Genomic DNA, 24,556 nt, shown 5'->3' on the forward strand with positions numbered 1-24,556 from the left:
ACAACTATAAATACAAACACACTGTGTTGTAGAGATCACGTGTTACTTTTTTTGTTTGAGTAAGAAAAGTCTATTTTGTGCTGGGTGGATGTGAAATTTCGGGGGAAATTCTAAAAATAGCTGGTAAGGAGAGAGTTAACCTTTAGAGATTAACCATATATTTAAGGCATCCTTCTTGATAGATTCCCCCGTTTCATTACCTTTTTATGCTTTGCACTCTATTAACAACTCTCTGATCTTAATATACGCGTATCTCTAGCGTCTCTATTTTCTCTTTAATGGCGTTGCATTTATGGGTGTTTTATTTATGCAAAGTGATGCATTTATTATGAAGGGGAATATTATTATACATGGCGTCGGTAATTTTTTCCAATGTAAAAATAAGGAAAATCATTCTCAGATGATATTAAATGTTTAAATCACATCTTTAATGTGATGATGATGACTTCATTCTTCCCTTGTTAATTCGTATGGTTTGAATTTATCCCCCCTCCCCTCCACTTAAAAGTGCTTTCTTATGAAAAAAAATTGAATTGGCTTTTATGTCGTAAATCAACATTATTTATATGATTTTTTTTAAAGGCAAAATATAAAGTTTATATCCTTAATCATGTTGGTTGACAAGCGTCCTGTGTTTATTGTGCACATTATGGTTCACTTTTTACAAAGGAAAATGATCTTATGGAGATAAAGGCAGTAAATCTGACTCATGAATGAACCACACAAATAAAACGACATTTCGGCCCTTGGCCTTTATCAAGTCAATTAGATATAATATAGATATATATGTATTCTGTGTTTACTTGATAAAGGCCAAGGGCCGAAACGTCGTTTGTTTTGTGTTGTTCATTCATGAGTCAGAATTACTCCCTTCATCTTTATCTCCATTTTATTGACTCATTCAGGCACCTCTATTTATTACTTTCTAAATAAAACCCTCTAATTTTCAAATTCTGATCAAACGACACACTTATATTTACAGGTCTGACAACCGAAGGTAATTGTGGGCTTGTTTTATGACAGTATTTTGTGTTGGTTTGAGAGTTCCTGTTCTCAAACGACTCGCATATATTACGGGTCTGACATGAAGGCAATTATGGACAGTATTTTGTGTTGGTTTGAGAGTTTGTTTCTTCTCTCTCATTACACCAATGAGCCTTTGATAATTTGGGTTATCAGACCTGCGAATAGGCTCCCGTCGTAATCACATTTAGATGACGTTCTGTCTTGGGTATAATTGTTCTTTAATACCTTTTTTAAAAAAAATTGGCTTTTGATACGGTTTTTCTTATTGATAAACTTGTACGCTGTTTATAAATTTGCCACACTGTGTGTGTTTGTGTGTGTGTGTATAAATGTGTTTGTGTGCGTGTGTGTGTCTTTGTGTATTTCTTTTCAACCTTTTCTCTTCGTCAATGGATTTCTCTATCTTCTTTGTGTATATGTGTGTATACATGTGTGTATGTTCGTGTTTGTGTATGTGTGTGTGTATGTGTGTGTGTGTGTGTGTGTGTGTATGTGTGTAATTCTTTTCAACCTTTTCTCTTCGTCAATGGATTTCTCTATCTTCTTTGTGTATATGTGTGTATACATGTGTGTATGTTCGTGTTTGTGTATGTGTGTGTGTGTGTTTGTGTGTGTGCGGAATAGATCTAAGGATGATGTTTAGATGCACAATGGAAACATTCATTTTGTTTCCGAATGATTGAATGTTTTCCGTGGAATTCGTTTGCTGCGTTTTTTAACGTAGCGAAAAAATAATAACAAAAGAACGAATACCTACTTGTTAAGATGTCTGTTTTATAGATTTCATACGCATTTCAAATTGAGATGTTCTCAAATAATTCTGAGCGTGATCACAAAACATCGTTTTTTTCCCTTTCTGGTCAGGTACTATGTTACTTCTTACTTCTCCCCGTGCTCTCTATCGTCCCCCCCCCCCTCTCTCTCTCTCTCTCTCTCTCTCTCTCTCTCTCTCTCTCTCTCTCTCCTAAAAAAAATAATTAAAAAATGGCGCCACGGTATCATAAGACATCGTCGCCTAGGCATTCCACGAAGGAATATAGATAATTCATCAAACAAGATGTCTGATGTCAACAGGAATCACCCATGTTGTCCCAGTGAGCAAATTGGGGGTTAATAATCTTGCTCAAGGAAAAAAAAACGAAAGTGCCTGAAGCGGGGCTCGAACCCGGGTCCTTCCGGGTCACAGTGCAATGCCTTAACCACTCGGCCACTTCGCCCTCAAAAGGACAACCAAATAAGCAGTTTATTGTAAATATATATGTTGTTTCTTTGATTCGTTCCAGGTAATAGAAGAAGAATTCAGACGTCGTGGAGAAGACTTCAGCAACCTCAAGAGTAAAGCTCGGGAGATCGAGGAGAGGAACAATGACATGGGGAGGCCAGCCATTGCCCTTTCGGCAGGAGCTGATACAGACACTGATCTGTCCGTTCTGGAGGATCGATGGCAGGCCCTGACCTCACAGCTGTCCTCCGTCTTCGCGGAGAGATCATCTCCTCCAGTGGAACAAGCCATGTTATCTTCGTCTGTGTCGTCAACGAATTATGCTGCTCCTCCCCCTACATCCAAGGTAAATTGAAATTTTTTGTCACGTATGAATTTATCTAAAGCCTTCTGAAGACTCAAAGAGAGATAGTTGTAAATCAAGATCCTAGACAGGCTCGTTAGCTCTTTCTTCTTTTTTTAAATTCCAATTTTCCATTTCTCCTCTTTAAAGCGAATCGACTTTTTGGTAGATACATCTGATCTGAAACTGTCCCTCTTTATGATGGTTCTAATGAGACTTTTAGGTGATCGCAAAATAGAGACACTGATAGTTTGCTCTTGGTGTGCGGGTTGGAACCGGTCCTCTCAGCCTTACTATTTCCTGAGTGAAGATCTGCATGCAGCCTTTTAATTATCCTAGACTGCCTAGACTTTTAAAATGTTTAAATGCTGCAATCTTTGTAAAACCTTAAACACAGCAAAAAAAAAAAAAAAAAAACAAAAAAAAAAACCACAAAAAAAAAAAAAAATGTTGCGTAATGATTATTATAAACTTGATCTCTTTAGTTGGTGCAAACAAATCTGACATGTTATTTCTGGATCGCTTATCCGAAACAGCGACCAGCTTAGCCCACCCCCCGCCACTCCCCCAACCCGGTATTTTGTCTCTAGCCATGACGTAAAGTTGGAACTGGCTGATATTAAATCTTTTTATTCGTTTCCCCCATCCTGAAAAGACTAAAATCCTAAGGGGGCAGCGGTATGGTTTTTGCTTCATACCCGAAAGGTACCGAATACGATTATGCTGTGTGGCTTTGAGCAAGTCACCTCGCCATAGCTCAATTTGCGGCGCTGCACTGCGGCAGACGCCTGGGTTATTCCAGTCTTCCCTTGGATTAGACCCTAGAGACAAATTTCCCCTTAGGGGTGAATAAAGGGAATTTTTTTTTTTTAAAAACCATTTTTGTATTGGAAGTTAATGCTGATTGTCTCCAATAATGTCTCTTTGTTTAGGAGAAGCAGCGCCGGGCACCTGGTTCCACGCCTCTTTCTCCACGCGTGACGAGTCTTGCCCATGGACCTGTGCAATACATTCACGCTCTCGGTCTGTTACAGCTGCAGATCTTGGATTTAAGAAGGGCATGGGAGAAAGAGGACGACTCACTGTCGTCAAAGACGGAGGCTGATATTCAAGTAAGTGCTTTTGTTTCGGGCCTCGTTAAGTGATCGAAGTTTTTAAACAACAGGGAACACAAGTGTAATATGATGTAGAAAAAATGGTTCCAATCTCATTGGAATTGTACAACCACTCTTCTGGAGGACTAGATACATACCTTGTGTAATTGATCGTTTGGTTTTAGAGTGATGACATCCTATTTTCTAGTAATATATGCTGGTCGTTATGAAAGATCATCCATCTTTTACGTCCCATATTAAGAATCTGCCCATATATCCTGCTACAAAAATAGTTATGCCACCTTATGATTTTCATGTAACCTATTTAATATGAGTCCCCCGAAGGACTGGCTACATACACACTCTCAAGGAATTTGGAACCGGAAGAATAGAAGGTGTGACGTCACGACTTATCTGTCCTATTGCCTTGATTTGTTTATTGTATATTATAATGAACCATAAATTGAGAGCTTAATAGAGAGTTTATGACAATGATCATCATCATCATCATCATCATCATCATCATCATCATCATCATCATCATCATCATCATCATCATCCTGAATAACCATGTTAGATATAGAATAGCTTTTTATTACAATTTAAACTATGATTGACACATTTTCAATAATACATTGACACATTTTCAACAATACAGTTAGTGCTAAAATAATCCAAATAAATTCAAGGAAAGAAGGCATTAGGACTATCGCTTATTGTTATATTTTCCAAAATGTTTTTCTTAGGCTCTAGAAAAGACAATAAAAGACGTTCAGGAGAACCTTGAAGATCTTGAGACCCAGAAGGATGAGGTGATCCTGCAAGCCAGTCAGGAAGAGGCTGGACAAATTAAACAGCAGCTGGATAACGTGCGACAGGAATGGTCACGCCTTAGCGATTCCCATTCAGACCGAATGAAGTGAGTAGAATTTCTTTCATCATCATCATCATCATCATCATCATCATCATCATCATCATCATCATCATCATCATCATCATCATCATCATCAACATCATCATCATCATCATTGTCACCACCACCACCGTCACCACCACCACACCATCACCATCATCATCACCATCATCATCATCCTCATTATCACCATCATCAATATGATCATCATCATCATCATCATCATCATCATCATCATCATCATCATCATCATCATCGTCACCGCCTGGAGAGACACGAAACGTCCTCATCGTCTGCTGTTTACGTCGATTAAATTGAAGCTTCCATTCCATTTGATGACTGCCATGTTATCAATAAAACATGCGAGTTGAATCAAAGATTCCTACTATATTCCATTATTTTTCACCCAACTACTGTTTTGAGACGGGGTAGTGGTGGAAGGTGGGGGGGGGGGGGGTCAAATGTTTTGTTTACTTGTAGATGATAATTGATAGCGTCTTCATGGATCATCTCAACCCCTTTCAATTCATGGACAGAAATTTCCATCAAAGGGGAGACACGAAACGTCCTCATCGTCTATTTTCCGTCGATTAAATTGAAGCTTCCATTCCATTTGATCACTGCCATGTTATCAATAAAACATGCAAGTTGAATCCAAAATTCCTACTATATTCCATTTTCTTTTTCATCCAAATAGTTTTGAGACGGGGTGGTGTTGGAAAGGGGATGGGGAGGGTCAAATGTTGTGTTTAGTCGTAGACGATAATAGCTTCTTCATGGATCATCTGCACCCCTATCAATTCATGGATAGAAATTGGCACCTGCCAAAATGATGGAAAGTTTTGCTCATCTATATAGACTAATCGATCAAGTTTTGGCTGCGAGGGCATGATAAATAAATGACATAGGAAAAAAAAACCCCAAAATAATCCCAGAAGAAAAACCAAAACCAAAACAAACGAATAAAAAGAAAAATAACTAAACAAACAAAAAACAAAACAAAAACAAAGCAGAACAAAACCAAACAAAAAAAACAACAACCCGCCCCCCCCAAAAAAAAAACAAAACAAAACAAACAAACAAAAAAAATACCCCCCAAAAAAAAGTCAAAAGTAGCCGTCTGTTACCGCTATTACCCCACTATGAGGTGAGTCTCGCAATGAGAGTTGAGTAGATGTGAGTAAAAGTGACGAATCGCCTCAATTATATAGATAGTATGCAGATGACGTCACTCAGGCCTTTGTTATTGTTTTTGCCATCCGCGTTTGTGAGTTGTTCTCACTAAACTGTATTAACCTGTCTATATACGTTCATGGTTACACAAAGTTTGTGTGTTGGTCCGTTATACTTCCGGATGGCAATGTTGTGAACTCCTTGGCCAAGTGCATTCTATCTATACGGTATTACACTCACTTGAATCTATAGCTCGTTGACCCAGTGGTACAAACAGTGTCTCGGCTTGTCACAGAAGTCAAGCGATGTTATGCGTGGTCGTGGTCCGTGGCCGGATGAGTGGTAATGATCGTGGAAAATTATGGTTCTCGACGTGAATCATTGTAAAAAAAAAGCTCTTTACCAACATTCCCTTACCGAACTCAGGTGTAAAATGAGTACCTGACCGGCCGTTAACAGCGTTGTCTCTGTCGAAAAAGAAAAGTGTACTATCGCCTAATAGGCGTCATGTCCCTTTCTACATGTTGTGTGTTGCTGTTGTTATAAACCCTTTGTAAAGCGCTTTTAGCACTTTTAGCGGATATTGCACTATACAAAAGCTGAAGTTGTTTTTTTTTTTAATGTTACACCATTTTTATTATTGAACGCCGCCCCGATTTTTTTTCCAACCTCTCCCCCTCTATTCCCCGTCATGAATCAATAACGTCTAACAAGCCTCACACATTCTATCGATCTCTCCCGAAATTCTGGTCTCCTCGACCTGTTGATGCTGCCGAGAGGGAGAGGGAGAGGCCCATGTCGAGATATCAGAGTTGAACACAGGCAGTAGTTATTGCTTGGCGCTTTGGGCTCCGTTGAATATGTAATCCTGCTCAGTGCGTTATCGGTTTCCTATTTGGCTACCCACGACAAAACGGAGAGAGAGAGAGAAAAAAAAAAAAAAGGAATTACAGAATATAATAGAATATAAAAAAGCATAGAATAACGATATTGATGGATGATAGCTTTGGTGATGCTGGTGATTGTGGTGGTGGTGGTGGGGATGGTAATTGTGATGATGATGATGATGATGATAATGATGATGATGATTATGATGATGATGATGATGTTAAGGGTTTAAATGACAATGAAACTAACGATTAGAAAAACAAAAACGAGGGTTGAAAATATTAAAGTTGTCATTGTCGTGTCGTCGTCATCATCATCATCATCATCATCATCATCATCATCATCATCATCATCGGCATCAGCATCACCATCATTATCATCTTCATCATCATCATCATCATCATCATCATCATCATCATCATCATCATCATGAACTGGATCACCATTCTTTCTTTCTTTTTAAAAATTTATTTATATATTTATCCATCTATTCATTTATATAGCATTCATTTAACTATTCATTGTGAAAACCACTGATAAAGAAACACCAAGGTCAGAGGGAGACCACCAATGTCCAATGCCAATATAGTTTTGTCTGCTATAATATAGGAACACAACCACCAAACTTCAAATCGTAACCCTTTGTGGTCCCAGCCAGCCAACACGGGCCCCGTATTTATTAAAGCGTGTAAAAAAAACAAAACATTGATACATATTCAGCGCTCTCCTCCTTCTTCCTCCTATATATCCCCCTTTCTCTCCCTCCCTCCCTCCATTTTTCTCTATCACTCTCTCCCCCCTCTCTCTCTATCTTTTTATCTGTCTGTCTATCTATCTGTCTATCTATCTATCTGTCTTTCTATCTATCTATCTATCTATCTATCTATCTATCTATCTATCTATCTATCTATCATCTATCTATCCATCATCCATCTATCTACATCCATCCATCATCCATCATACATCCATCCATCCATCTTCATCTATCTATCTATCTATCTATCTATCTATCTATCTATCTATCTATCTATCTATCTATCTATCTATCTATCTATCTATCTATCTATCTATCTATCTATCTATCTATCTATCTATCTATCTATTCTATCTATCTATCTATCTATCTATCTATCTATCTATCTATCTATCTATCTATCTATCTATCTATCTATCTATCTATCTATCTATCTATCTATCTATCTATCTATCTATCTATCTATCTATCTATCTATCTATCTATCTATCTATCTATCTATCTATCTATCTATCTATCTATCTATCTATCTATCTATCTATCTATCTATCTATCTATCTATCTATCTATCTATCTATCTATCTATCTATCTATCTATCTATCTATCTATCTATCTATCTACCTACCTACCTACCTACCTACCTATCTACCTACCTACCTACCTACCTACCTACCTACCTACCTACCTACCTACCTATCTATCTAAACCACTCAAATATTTTATTTCTCCAAAAAGTTAGCCATTGCTCGCTCTCCAATAAGTCTCTGAGACCTTTGTGCTCTCTCTCTCTCTCTCTCTCTCTCTCTCTCTCTCTCTCTCTCTCTCCATCTCTCTCTCCCCTCTCCATATCTATAGCATATCACACCACAAACTCACCCACCCACCCAAACACACACATTCATTCTCCCATCTCTTCTTACATTTATTTTTTGGTTGACTGAAATTAGACTTGACGTGGTCTCTATGAATTAGTAATTGCTGGCGCGTGGGATATGCGAAGGGCTTCGATCACTTATTTACTCATTGTGTGAGTAAACACGGCATTCGGGTGGTACTCATCTTCTGTCGGGAATTAGAATGCTCTACAGTTTACTGTGTCGTTCTTAAGGATACACGTGCTTATATCTAACTTATATAGTGTGATTATTTGAATATGCTGTTCCTGTATAGTTTATATTACAGATTATAGTTTATTATTATATTTAAAAAATATAGGTTATTGAAATAATATTAAAGTGATGTCACGTCCTCCCAGCAACGAGCAGCTTGGTTCTAAACAAAGATAATCGCTACTTTTTATTCTTCATGCTGGCTAGAACGTTTTCATATGCCTTGTGATCAGAATGTATGAAAGTCAAAACATGATCAGATTTAAAATGTTTTTCTCCTCTGGATACACTTGCAAAGGAGAAAATATTGATATTTGAAATGATTCTTAAATGTTTTGGTTTTGAAGTGCCTATGTGTTTCATTTAGCTGCATCCACACTTGTTAAATTAACTAAAACGCCTTGCTATAAATAGATCGAAGATGACGTCACTCGGGTCTTTGTTATTGTTTTTTTTTTTTTGCCATCCGCGTTTATGAGTACTTCTCACTAAACTGTATTATCCAGACTTTTTAACGTTCAAGGTTACACGTAGTTTTTTGTGTTGGTAATTTATACTTCCGGATGGCAATGTTATGAGTTCTTGTCCAAGCGCATACCATCTATAAGTGCACGTATTTACAGGGGTAACTATGGGCTTGATTTAACATTGTTGTAATGGACATACTTTTGAGTTTGGTTTGAAAATATTTCCATTACAACAATGAGGCCATAAATAACCATTTGGGTTTTCAGACCTGAAAATAAGTACCCGTCGGCCTTGATTAATCCTTCTGATTGTCGTTCAGTTAAATATCTATTTAACTGAAATATGACCCACCGCGCTAATATTGTTATAGATAGTATGCGCTTGGCTAAGAAGCTCACAACATTGCCATCCGGAAGTATAACGGACCAACACACAAAACTGTGTGTAAACTTGAACGTTTATAGTCAGGTTAATACGCTTTAGTGAGAATTACTCATAAACGCGGATGGCAAAAAAAAAAAAAACAATAACAAAGACCTGAGTGACGTCATCTTCGTTCTATTTATATATTGGAATGCACTAGATTAAGTAAACTGAGTATAGATAGAATGCGCTTAGCCAAGGAGTTCACAACATTGCCATCCGGAAGTATAACGAACCAACACACAAACTCTGTGTAACCATGAACTTTTATAGTCTGGTTAATACAGTTTAGTGAGAACAACTCACAAACGCGGATGGCAAAAACAATAACAAAGGCCTGAGTGACGTCATCTGCATACTATCTATAGATAGAACGAACTTGTTGTCTCTCACCTTTTTGTAATTGTTTTTTTTTTTTTTTCGCCATGGGTAGGTCTCACTATATTGCACTGATTAGAACACAAACGTTTAAGGTTACACATAACTTAGTGTGTTGGTACGAAGTATCCGGCTGGCAAGTTGTGAGTTTTCTGCCGAATCGCAATGCATCAGTAAAGTCAAAATGACAAGAAATTTACGTGTGAAGTTTAAGACAAAAAAACAAAACAAAAACAAAAACAAACCCAACTCTCTCCCTGAATTGAATTTTAATTTTATATTATAATTATTATATCTTTTCTATATAAAAATTATTCCATTTGGTTATTATGTTAAATAGACGAACAAAATGGCTTTAAAATTGTTGAAGCACCGTTTTAGTAAAGAAGAAAAAAAAGAAAAATGAGGAACAAAAAATATAAATCCAAACACGGCATATTATTTTCTTCTATCCTTTTATAAACAGAGACATATAAATAAAAGCGTCGGTTTGATTTTCTAGAGAGTGTGGTACGGCGGCTAAATGCGGCCATTTATTTGTAATACCTTCCCAGATTTTAATAAACATGACACCCCATAAATATAAACAACGAATCAAGCCACTGTTTAACCCTCTCCTTACCAAACATAGGAAAATCGTCACATTCGTTACGATGCAACCAACAATTTATTTTCTTATTTTGATTTCCTTTTATTATGGTTATGTTATAACTATAAAACTGGACTTTTGCAGAGGTATTTTTTCTGAACAAAATATAGAATATACTCGTTACTTATCTGTTTAAAAAATCTATTTTTGTGTTGAGTTAGTATGAAGTTTCGGGTAAAATTCTGAAAATAGCTGGTAAGGAGAGAGTTAGGCTCGTGTTTGTATTTTTATAAACCGTATCACTTGAATCCCAGGCTTGGCGCCCTGGCACTCTGGTGTTTTTATTCTTAAAAAAAAAATTATCTGGCACTTCTCCATAGATACCCTTTTTTATCTCATAACTATTGATATATATGCCTGCTCCGCACTCTCACTTTCCCCCTACTTTATAAATAGCAGGGTATGAGTCATCCTTCGATATTTGTTGCTATATCAACAATTGCTCGGAAAGCTAAAGGGATATCGAGATTGGGTTTATGGCTGTCGGGGCGAATTAAATACAAAAATGATAATAAGACAACTTAATATCTGGATGATTTCTATCTATATATCTATCTATGTATCTCTCTCTCTCTCTCTCTCTCTCTCTCTCTCTCTCTATCCCTCTCTTTCTCTCTCTCTCTATCTATCTATCTGTCCATCCATCCATCCATCCATCCATCCATCCATCCATCCATCCATCCATCTATCTATCTATCTATCTATCTATCTATCTATCTATCTATCTATCTATCTATCTATCTATCCATCCATCCATCCATCCATCCATCCATCCATCCATCCATCCATCCATCCATCCATCCATCCATCCATCCATCCATCCATCCATCCATCCATCCATCATCCATCATCTATCTATCTATCTATCTATCTATCTATCTATCTATCTATCTATCTATCTATCTATCTATCTATCTATCTATCTATCTATCTATCTATCTATCTATCTATCTATCTATCTATCTATCTATCTATCTATCTATCTATCTATCTATCTATCTATCTATCTATCTATCTATCTATCTATCTATATATCTATCTATCTATCTATCTATCTATCATCATCCGAATACGATATTTGTTGCAAGATCAACAATTGCTCGGAAAGCTAGTGGGATATATAGATTGGGTTTATGGATGTCGGGGCGAATTAAATACAAAAATGATAAGATAATAAGACAATATCTGGATGATGTCTCTCTCTCTCTCTCTCTCTCTCTCTCTCTCTCTCTCTCTCTCTCTCTTTCTTATATATATTATATATATATTATTATATATATATGTATATATATATATATATATGGCAGGACAATATTATGTCGGTTTACATAGCGTTAAAGGGATTACACCAATAGGAATCAATAGTCTGATGTTACGTCGCCCAGCAACGGCGAGCAGCGTGGTTCTAAACAAAGAAAATCGGTACTTTTTATTCTTAATGCTGGCTAGAACTTTTCATATGTCATGTGGTCAGAATGTATAAAAGTGATCAGAGTTATGTTTTTCTCCTCTGGATACAATTTTATGCTCGTCGGGGAAGTATTTTATAAGGGCGTCCGCCATTGTTCCGATAGTATAGAACAAGTTACTAAGTTACTATGCGTCATTACGAGGGAAGTTACGTCACGACTGTTGAAGCCTATTATTGCTTGGCTACCCTTTTAGGAAAGTATAGGCACATCTATTGCCATATTGTTATAGGGTATGCACCACTACTGCTTGGAGGACATGGGGGCCTTATATATAATATACTCTTTTTTGCTTCTGTTTCTTTTAATCAAAATCATGGTTACATTAAAATATAAGATATAATTTTAAAACTAGAATAAGAATTAGAATAAAGTGTCAGTTTGTTTAGAATCATAAGGAAAAAAAAGTCTCAGTTTGTTCTAGAATCAAAGGAAAAAAAAGTCTCAGTTTGTTCTAGAAAAAAAAGTTTAAAAAAGTCTCAGTTTGTTCTAGAAAAAAAGTAAAAAAAAGTCTCAGTTTGTTCTCGAATCATAAGGAAAAAAGTCTCAGTTTGTTCTAGAATCATAAGGAACAAAGTCTCACTTTGTTCTAGAATCATATGAGGAAAGTCTCAGCTTGTTCTAGAATCATATGAAGAAAGTCTCAGTTTGTTCTAGAATCATAAGGAAAAAAGTCTCACTTTGTTCTAGAATCATATGAAGAAAGTCTCAGTTTGTTCTAGAATCATAATGAAAAAAAAAGTCTCACTTTGTTCTAGAATCATATGAAGAAAGTCTCAGCTTGTTCTAGAATCATATGAAGAAAGTATCAGTTTGTTCTAGAATCATAAGGGAAAAAGTCTCACTTTCTTATAGAATCATAAGGAAAAAAGTCTCACTTTGTTATAGAATCATATGAAGAAAGTCTCAGCTTGTTCTAGAATCAATAGAAAAAAGTCTGTTTGTTATAGAATCATTAGAAAAAAGTCTCAGTTTGTTATAGAAACAAAAGACTCATTAGAAAAAAAAATCAAGTTTGTTCTAGAACCATTAGAGAAAAAAGTCTCAGTTTGCTCTATATTTGAAATTGTTCCAGAATCATTTGGAAAAGGCCTTAGTTTGTGAGAAAAAATCTCTCAATTTGTTTTCAAGATAAGTTTAAAAGCACAGCCTTCTTATCGGTTTGTGAAGAGAGCTCTGGTAACTTTCTACCGTTGCGAACGACTCAAGCCATTTAAATATAGATAGCATGCGCTTGGTTAAGACGCTCATAACATTGTCATCCGGAAGTATAACGGACCAACACACAAACTATGTGTAATCATGAACATTTATAGTCTGATTAATACAGTTTAGTGAGAATCACTCACAAACGTGGATGGCAAAATACAATAACAAAGGCTTGAGTGACGTCATCTTCGTTCTATCTATAGTCTACACATCGCTCGTCGTGGGCTGTCTGTGGTTTTGGCGGCGCGTCCCGGTGAATCGATAATGATTCAGTCATTGATAAAGATTTGATCAATAGCAATGGTCACTGTGACACGGTATGAATGGAAGGGATGGGCGGGCGGGACTATTTATTTATGGACTATTCATTCATTTGATGCTACGGGTTTTGAGTAAAATACTCACCATTTCTGCCCACCAGATCAATCGTATGTAGCAACATAACGATGTTTATCCGATGTTTATGTTGCTACTAATAGCAATGGTCACTCTGACACGATATGAATGGAAGGAATGGGCGGGACTATTTATGGACTATTCATTCATTCATTTGATGCTACGGTGTTAAAGTAAAATACTCACCATTTCTGCCCACCAGATTGTGCGGCTATGTGGTCTTGTGGTATGACACTCGCTTTCGGATCGGACGGTCCTGGGTTCGAGCCTCGCGCTCGGCGCATAGTTGAATCCTTGGAAAAGGCTCTTTACTCACTCTCTCTCACCGTACTCAGGTGTAAAATGAGTACCTGGCCGTTAACAGCGTTGTCTTTGTTCGAAAAATTGTAATATCGCCTAACAGGCGGCATGTCCCGTCCTACATGTTAAATGTTGCTGTTGACCAGGGACCCCTTGTAAAGCGCTTTGAGCACATTTAGTGGATGTTGCACTATATAAAGCTCAATTTAATTTTTTAATTTTTTAAATCAATAATATGTAGAAACATAACGATGTTTATCCGTTAATGTTGATAGCTTGATTGAGATCTGAAAAAGTAATAAGAAACAGTGACAGACAAAACTTAAAAGAAAGATACAAGAAAAAAACCCCCAAACATTCCCCATAAATCAGCTTTTGTAATGAGACAGATTTCCGGCTGAGGTAGAGAAGTTCTAGACACTTGAAAATTTAGATCCAGTTACTCAATAGACAGGTAGATAACCACGCCTCTCGGACAATCGTCATAATGTAAACAATGGCAGTGATTGGTAGACACAGTTAACTACACATGTTTTACTATCGATGGTTTGTGCTTAAGTGAAATACTCACTAATTTACCGCTTGATCAATAGAACCAACACAGAAAATCATGTGTAAACCTAAACCTTTATAATGTTATCAAGAAAATCGTGTGATAACTAGTCACCCATTTGGCGGTATGAAAACAATAACAATGATCAGAGAGGGGTCGATTTCATTCACGTTACTGTTTATAAAAAACCAACTATGTTTGTCCGAGCACGTGTGAGGGTGTGTCACAAATTTCATGTTTTGATTGGTCCAAAATCTACTGGTTAATTACTTTTAGCTAGATAGAGGGAACCGAGTTGATAAATGCTGTTGCTGATTCGGTCTCGAATCGTTTACTTATAGATAGAACGAAGATGACGTCACTCAGGCCTTTGTTATTATATTTTGCCATCCATGTTTGTGAGATATTCTCACTAAACTGTATCAACTTGACTATAAACGTTTAAGGTTACACTTAGTTTTGTGTGTTAGTCCGTTATACTTCCTGGTGGCAATGTTGTGAGCTTCTTAGCCAAGTGCACACTATCTATAGATAGTATGCGCTTGGCTGAGAAGCTCATAACATTGCCATCCGGAAGTATAACGGACCAACACACAAAACTGTGTGTATCCATGAACGTTTATAGTCGGGTTAATACAATTCAGTGAGCATTACTCACAAACGCGGATGGCAAAAAACAATAACAAAGACCTGAGTGACGTCATCTTCGAACTATCTATAGATTCTATGCTCTTGGCTTAGGAGTTCACAACATTGCCATCCGGAAGTATAACGGACCATCACACAAAACTGTGTGTAACCATGATCTTGTATAGTCTGGTTGATACAGTTTAGTGAGAATCACTCATAAACACGGATGGCAAAATACAATAACAAAGGCTTGAGTGACGTCATCTTCGTTCTATCTATAAGCCGTCATTTTTTTTGGTCTGTGTCAGACTATCAGTTAACGAAGGTTACGGGCAGGCTATGGTTATACGAAGGCAGGTCGGTGAAGTGTTCAAAAGTGTCATTATAATCTAGTTCTTCTTTCGTCATCAAGAGTGATAATATTATGATATAGAGTGATATAACAATATGAACTATGACATGACAGCCATCACAGAACATAATAATCAGACGGGTGTCATTTTACAAATGTCATCAAATCGTGTGCTTCATTCCTGTGTCACAGTTCAGGCGAATCAACTGCTGTTACAGTGAGATTATTACTATTTTACACTGTCCAAATCATCCATCTGTTGTTTTTTTTGGTTTCTATTTTCTTCAAATGGTTTTCCTTCCATCGTAATTAATTTATGAAGTCAATCATTCACCCATTCGTTTGTTTCTTTTTCAGTTCGACCATCCACAGATAGTTCCACCACGATCATGAACATAATCATCATCATCATTATCATCATCATCATCATTATCATCGTCATCGTTTTCATCATCATCATCATCATCATCATCATCGTCATCATCATCATCGTCGTCGTCGTCGTCGTCGTCATCATAATAATATTCTGATTCATCATCAATTTCATCATCATTGTCGTTGTCGTCGTCGTCACCACTATTACCACCACCACAACCTGCTCCTCCTCCATCGACATCCTCATCCTCATTATCATCAAGACCCTTATCACCACCAGCACCGCTGCCACAACCACCACCATTACTGCTTCTACTACTACTACTACTACTACTACTACTACTACTACTACTACTACTACTACTACTACTACTACTACTACTACTACTACTACTACTACTACTACTACTGCTACTACTACTACTACTACTACTACTACTACTACTACTACTACTACTACTACTACTACTACTACTACTACTACTACTACTACTACTGCTACTACTACTACTACTATGCTCTGCGCATAGTTGAGTCCTTGGAAAAGGCTCTTTACTCGCATTTTCTCACCGTACTCAGGTATGTAAAATGAGTACCTGGCAGTTAACAGTGTTGTCTTTGTCCGAAAAATTGTAGTATCGCCTAACAGGCGTCATGTCCCGTCCTACATGTTTAATGTTGATGTTGACCTGGGACCCCTTGTAAAGCGCTTTGAGCACATTTAGTGGATATTGCGCTATATAAAGCTCAATTTTTTAAAAACATTTTTTACTATCACCAGCAGCATAACAATTTTATACATTGCCAGACTCCATCCAGACTTATATACTGTTCATTTCCCTTCCTCTGCAGGAAATGGCACCAGGCGATGGACCAATGGCGGACGTTGGACTCCGGCACCAAAGAGATGGTCGTGTGGCTGGAAAGGGCTGAGGGAAAACTGGACACGGCGAGGAAAACTCTGGATTCTAATGAAGCTGAGGCTCTTTACAAAGTGAGTAGATTGTTCATAATATTGCAATCCTTTAGAACTAAAAGGACGGTTAACAGACGATATCAATGGGAGCGATCTATATTCATGTTTTCGTCCAACCAAGTCATCAATCACATGATTTTGGTTATTTCTTCAGAAATGTAAACACACTGTTTTGTTTATGAAAGTTGTAAGCATATCCATGTGTCGAGCTGAACAAAATGACCAATCGTGATGTTAGATATGTCAAAAACTGTGAACACTTTTCACTATGTGAGTCACTTTGAGCACATATTCCAATGTGACCAATGACCTCGAGCACATGGAAATGTAATATGATTGATCATGCCCATTGCTTGTTACCCTTCGGATTGGACTGCTGTTACATATTAAGGCTTTGATCTGATTTAAAACTGTTAGACATTAGTTAATTTCTTCTTTTACAGGCTCAGTTTTCCTGAGTTTGACTTCGCCTACAGTTTCTGGATTTCTGTCCGGTCTGGATGAATTAACCGAACGTCTAAATGGGCCTTAACCGCTGTTCCGAACTTTTATCAAGGGAAACTCAAAAGCAGTTATTACATTTCCAAGCTTGTATTGTCAGAACATTAAAAAATATGTCTTACTTATATTATATCTATACGGAAAAAGCCGTCCTTCTAACAGCTGTTCCGAGCTTTTTATATAAAGAAAGACTAAAAAAGACAGATTATTTCCTAAGCTTGTATTGTCAAAACTATTTTTTTGTCACGTTTTCAATAAGACAACCTATTGTAATTTCTGACTTAATTCATTAATGAGAGACCTACGGAAAAAAACATTTATCGTTACTTAGTAAGTAGGAATGTATGTTGTGTGTGTTTGTGTGTGTGTGTGTGTCTGTGTGTGTGCTTGTGTGTGTTTATGCATGCATATTTGTGTTTTAAAACCAGTCGCACGCTTTACAGGACAAAACCATTGATCTATTACGAATGCTTTGAGTCATAACACATATGCAAAATTTGACACACACTCACACACAAACACACGATTACCGCCTTCCACACATGTTCTCTCTCTCTCGTCCTCTCTCTCTCTCTCTCTCTCTCTCTCTCTCTCTCTCTCTCTCTCTCTTTCTCTCCCTCTCTTTCCCTCTCTCTCTCTCTCCCCCTCTCTTTCTCTCTCTCTCTCTCTCTCTCTCTCTCTCTCTCTCTCTCTCTCTCTCTCTCTCTCTCGTCTTCAGTCATGCACACAATTACCTAATAAATAAATATACACTTTTATAAACAGACTCACACGCTCACACGCCCGCTGTCTCACACATACACCCACGCACCAACAAACAGAAATACACACCTCATTCATTCACATAACTCCCACATAATATTGTTAATGAACCCGTACAATACAACAAAAAAATACAAGGCAATTCTTTTTAACACTATCTCCACCATCTGCTGCCCCTATCTATTATGCTTACACTGACAAACTGTCTTTTCCATTTCAATTTTTTGCCAGAATATAAAAAAAAAATAATAATTAAAAAAATTACTACTATTATCAATGATTTTATATATACTATACCATTCTCAACTTGTTTAAAAAGGATTTATTCTTTGTAATTCCCGGTTTAAAGGATTTTAGCAAGATAATATCTTAATTCATTGGTACTTGTCATAAAGAATTTCTATTCAAAATGGAGGTGGATAAAAAGGTCTTTTGTTAGATTACGGTATCTTTGTCATCGGCTCGATCGTATCCCTTGATTTGTCAATAACAATAGTCGTCGCGTAAACTAGAATAGAGTATAGACAACCCCATCAGCAGGGCAATTCATGGATGACAATCGATTGAGTCAAAAACTCCTATTTTCTTGGATTAAATTCATGTGTTTAACGACTGGGATTGAGGGATTTATTATTTTTTTGACCTCGGGTGAGACAAATTCAATATCTGTTCTGTTAAACGCCATAGAATAAATATATTTGTCTGGTAAATAGGAATAATGAGAAATAAAACAACAACAAAAACAAATAAGCAAACAAACCATACAATCCAAACCACTAGCAATATCGACTTATAACTTCGACTTATAACAACATACACCATCTTTTTATTGCTTTGTTTAAGATGAGTGAGTTGTGTCGCAAATCTTACGCTTGTCTTGCAACTTCAAGCCTCTTTTATGTCTCGATTGCCGTATATTTTGGAGTGATCGGTGAAGCCGGTAGAGATAGATCGATAGGTAGATAGATAGATAGATAGATAGATAGATAGATAGATAGATAGATAGATAGATAGATAGATAGATAGATAGAAAGATAGATAGATAGAGAGAGAGAGAGAGAGAGAGAGAGAGAGAGAGAGAGAGAGAGAGAGAGATGGATGGATGGATGGATGGATGGATGGACGGATGGAAGGACGGATGGATGGATGGATGGATGAACGGACGGACGGACGGATGGATGGATGGATGGATATGGACGGACGATATATGGAGATGGATGGATGGATGGACGGACGGACTGATGGATGGATAGATGAATGGAACATTAATGTCCATTGTAATTTACAATAATAGTGACTATAATGATAATGCAGCAGCTGCATAATAATAATAATAATAATAATAATAATAATAATAATAATAATAATAATGATAATGATAATGATAATGATAATAATGATAATGATAATAATAATAATAATAATAATAATAATAATAATAATAATAATAATAATAATAATAATAATAATAATAATAATAATAATAATAATAATAATAAATTTAATAAAATGATGATGATGATGATGATGATGATGATGATGATGATGATGATGGTGATGGTGGTGGTGGAGTTGATGATGATGATGATGATGATGATGATGATGATGATGATGATGATGATGATGATGATGATGATGATGATGATGATGATCATCATCAACATCATCGTCATCATCATCATCATCATCATATCATCATCACCACCATCATCATCATCATATCATCATCACCACCATCATCATCATTTATCTCGTCGTCACTATATCATCATACATATTCCATTAATTGTTCATAATAACATTGTCACTTCCGCATTAGCAATACTATAATATGACATTAGCTCCTTTATCCAGCTGTGCATAATGACCAGGCCTTATAACGGGTGGTTGGATGGGAGCATCACCCTTGAATCGTATACCTATGATGTTCGCATGGGTGTACGATCCGATAGTGATGTCATTTCTTCTTCTCTTTACTAGCCTATCCTGCTTCTTTGGTTTGTGATTGTATTGTTGACAGGGGATATTTTTTTTCTGTAAATCTTCTGCCTGTTTGTTCTTGGTTATTTATAATTTAGCTTATGATATCTTTAGATTATGATTTTGATTTACATTTGTACTATTTTTGTTAGATTGCTTGTTTTTTTGTTTCAGCGGTCTCTCATATAACCTCAATTGTGTTGGAAGAGACCTAAAGCAACAAACAAACAAAAACCAGGCCTTATTCATTGACTAGTAGTAGTAGTAGCTATCTATACAAAAGTTCATATTAACCTATTACAGCTGTTTAGAATATTGACCTGCGCAACCCACGCACGGAAGTAAACACCATACAGCTGTACTTTGTAATAAATAAATAAATTTTAAAAGAAACATTTAAAAAACAGGTCAGAAATCTTGTTCTTCACATATCGATTGATTAAAATGATGACCGACATCTTGGCAAAAAATTATCAAACTTCACGAAAAGACAGGTTTGAACGTTTTTGTCAAAATGCAGGTCACTTTTTTTCGACAGATATAAACTGAAAAAAACAAAACAAAACAAAAAAAAACCCCAAACAAACTAGAGCTTTTATATAGCGCAATATCCACTAAATGTGCTCAAAGCGCTTTACAAAGGATCCCTGACCAACAGCAACGCGTACCATGTAGAACGAGAGATAACGCCTGTTAGGCGATATTACAATTTATTTCCGACAGAGACAACGCTGTTGACGGCCAGGTACTCATTTTACACCTGAGTACGGTGAGAGAATGTGAGTAAAAAGTCTTTTCCAAGGACTCAACTATGCGCCGAGCGAGGCTCGGACCCAGGACCTTCCGATCCGAAAGCGAGTGTCATACCACTAGACGACATAGCCGCACAAACTGAAGAACGTAGTGTTTTGGCCAAATTTTTAAAAATGTTTTTTTTTTAAATTTCTAATTACGCTAGAAAACCTGCATAATAAATAAATGATAATGTAAATTGCATCCCATTAAGCTTATCCATGTGTCGGTATTCACTTCATGATAATGATTTTTTACTTAACGAACATAGTACGTGCTCTCAATGCTTTAGATAGTATGCGCTTGGCTAAGAAGTTCACAACATTGCCATCCGGAAGTATAACGGACCAACACATAAAACTCTGTGTAACCATCAACTTTTATAGTCCGGTTAATACAGTTTAGTGAGAATTACTCATAACCGTGGATGGCAAAAAACAATAACAAAGACCTGAGTGACGTCATCTTCGTTCTATCTATATTTTTTCTCCACCATTACGTATAGAAGGAACGATATTGTTTTTAAGCCAGGCATTTCTATGATTAATTCTCACTAAATTCTATCAATCAGATTATAAACTTTGAAAACATTAGTTTGGTGTATTGGTACGTTATATCCCGACCGGCGGATGTTTTGAGTATTTTAACTAAACGTATATATCAATATAAATGAACCTGATGTTTCATATTAATGTGTGGCAACTAGTGCCGCGCTGAAGACCGGTCTAGACCGCGGTCCAACGGTCTTTTAGCTGTGAACCGAAGACCGTCCCAGAGGGGAAGACCGGCGGCGGTCCTCACTTCTTATCACCTTTCAACTAGTGCGGGGCGGTCCTTGCAAGGACCACGGTCCTACGGTCTCGCGCCATAGCCTACTACTTCCCCAGCGATTCGTTGCTTCGGTTGCCTATCTTCCACCAATCACCACCCATCCCACTTAATTAATCGCACCCACCCCCCTTTGCCATACACTAAACGACACGGACGACCATACAGGCAGACGACCACCAACCTCCACTCCGCAAACCGCCCTTTCGTGTGTGAGATGGGGGGAACAGGAGGCGCACGCCTTGGACGATTCCATTATACGGGGTAAATTTCAAAATTTACTACACCATAATGATCGCAATGACAATGATCTATGGTGAAGGCATGACCCTCTTCTCTAATGGGTTATTGTTTGAAATGTATGTGACTACAAAAGATGTGTGTGTGTTTGTGTGTGTGTGTGTGTGTGTGTGTGTGTGTGTGTGTGTGTGTGTGTCGAACCTAGCAAGTAGCAAATCCGATTTTTTGTTTTCTTTTGTCCATCTCTTGTCACCACTCCTTTCTATCGCAGTGTTGTCATTTAAAATAATACAATAATATTAAAATTTCGTTTGGTGTTTTTACTAATCAAATAATATGAGTTTCATTAGTTTCTTCCTTCCAAAAAACCCAGTTATAACGTCTGAATTTTAAAAAAGTCCAATAGAATATTTGGGGACCCCGATAGCTCAGTTGATAGAGCACTCTCTTTATACGCAAAGGGCCAGAGATCGATCCCGGGTGCAGTCGATTTTTTTCTGAATCCCTGTCTACTCAGCAATGAATGGGTAGCTGAGTTTGTTAGATCTGGCGAAAAGTCACCATCGACCCCTCTTATCACCTCATCCACCCCCTCTTATTAAAACTTCACGTCTCTCTCTTACTCTTCAATGCTCGCTGCCCTCTAATGTGTGTGTGTGTGGGGGGGGGGGGAGGGGAGGGGGGGGGGGGGGTAGGAGTTGCGTGTGTGTATCAACGCCACGAACAACTCGATCAACGCCTTGGGCGATGCCATTATCTCCGTTAATGGGGATAAATTTCAAATTTTATTAAATTATCGACGTAACAATGAAGTACGGTGAGCAAATAAAGAAGGCATCACCCCTCTTCTCTAATTAGGTTACAATTTGAAATGAGTGTGACTACTCCGTGTGTTTTACTCCTGTAGGCCACGGTTTTCATCGTGTAGCGGTCTTTAACGGTTCAAGAATGAACGATCCCACGCTCTAAAAGGTCAAACCGGTTCGAATTTCCAACAGTCTCTCAGGAATGTTCAATGTCGAAAAGGACCGGTCCTAGGACCGGTCCTTGCGGTCTTCATTTCCCAAGGACCGTAGGACCGTGGTCCTTAAGCTTGCCAAGGACCGCCCCGCACTAGTGGCAACGGACTCGATTTCCAGAATATAGTTTATCCCGATATAAACCGTTTTTCGGTGGTAGGTCACATTATGCAACAATAGCACAATGAATAACTTCGCCTTATCCCTTCATGATACTCACAAACACACTCGCATAATAATGGATAGTATGCGCTCGACTAAGAATCTCACAACATTGCCATCCGGAAGTATAACGGACCAACACACAAAACTCTGTGTACCCATGAACGTTTATAGTATAAGAAGGTTGGACTTACATCTTATCCTTTACTTGATGTAATTAATAACCAGATGGGTTACGACTTTATGAAATATTAGCGTAACGATCCTACCAGGCACTAGCTTGTAATGTGCCAACTTAACATGAGCCAGGCACTTGTAATGTACTAACTTAACCTGATGCCACCAGGAGGAAATGACAAGGGAAGTTGTTAAGATTGATACTCTCATGATTATAGTTGACATGTCAAGTCACGTATAATCACTGCTGTTTGTTATAAAAGAAGGGGTAGATAAGAGAGAAAGGAGAACAAGGGGAAGAGTAACAACGGACGGCCAGTCAGTTGTGTTGACTCTGCGATCTAGCCATGGCATTCAGGGACAATCCGATCTTAAGGTAACTTAAATTGCCGAGCTAAATAACATTAAGAACTAAGGAACTATGAAATCTAATTTAAAGACTAAAGAACTAAGATAAAGAAGATGAAGTTCATTGGGTTAAGGTTAGGATGATGGCCATAAAATATTAAAATGTAGAACGTTTGATTAAATTTTTAAGAAAGTAAATAAACATACAAGATTTCAAGAATCTGTTTTTTTTTTGTTGAGTGAATTTTTTTTAATTCCAACACAACTAAGTAATAAAACTATACGATCACAATAAACAAAACTAATATATGTAGATTAACAGTCTAATATAAAGTTAATTTGGTGCCGTGACTTTCCAGGATCTTGTGTGAGATTTCATTGTGAAATTCTGACTTCTAGGAGAATCAGGTTTGGGGATATTTTAAAAATTAATATGCGATAATCATTTTTTAAATTAAGTTTTTATTTTAATATAAATATATACAGAATTGTTACTGCCATTGAGGGTGAATAATAATAATAACAATAATAATAGTTAACAAAAGATTTAAGAACAAAACAAATAAATAAGAATGGCGGACCAAAATGCGGTAGTGGGACTCATGCATACAATGGATGCACTTTCTAATGCAATTGCCAACAGTGCAATTGGTTCTCTTATTGAACCTTTCTATGGGGATCCGAATAAATTTAAGGAATGGATGCGCTCAATTTCTAAGTATGCTACGTTGAATGAGTTAGATGATGGAAAGAAGATAAGGGTAATGATGTTAACAGCGAGAGGACCTGTTAGTGACTTTTTGCATAGAAGAAAGGAGGCTAATCCACAAATTACATTTGAGGAATTGCAGAGTGAGGTAACGGCCAATTTTGCACAGGTCACCGATAGTGAACACGCCCATGTTCTTTTACGTACAGTCAAACAAAAGTTAGGTGAGCCTATCAGTATTTTTGCTGAAAGATTATATGGACTGGCAGCCGATGCATACAGACAAGCCGACACTAGACAACCAGAGGCTAGGCAAATCGTTGAAAAACAGCTGATA

At 37.2% G+C, this 24,556-nt stretch overlaps 1 protein-coding gene across 1 annotated transcript in view; it reads left to right on the plus strand.

Moving 5' to 3' along the window:
- Positions 1–24,556, plus strand: part of LOC144967143 (dystrophin-like) — a 454,945-nt gene that overhangs the window by 212,239 nt on the left and 218,150 nt on the right. The window contains exons 41-44 of the mRNA XM_078904012.1: positions 2,310–2,594; positions 3,524–3,703; positions 4,432–4,604; positions 16,578–16,719. Of these exons, the coding sequence (XP_078760138.1) occupies positions 2,310–2,594; positions 3,524–3,703; positions 4,432–4,604; positions 16,578–16,719 (780 nt within the window). The remainder of the gene's footprint in view (positions 1–2,309; positions 2,595–3,523; positions 3,704–4,431; positions 4,605–16,577; positions 16,720–24,556) is intronic.

This window comes from Berghia stephanieae, chromosome 3 (genome assembly GCF_034508935.2).
Source record: "Berghia stephanieae isolate SIO BIC M18660-M18661 chromosome 3, UCSD_Bste_1.3, whole genome shotgun sequence".
Taxonomy (NCBI): Eukaryota; Metazoa; Mollusca; class Gastropoda; order Nudibranchia; family Aeolidiidae; genus Berghia; species Berghia stephanieae.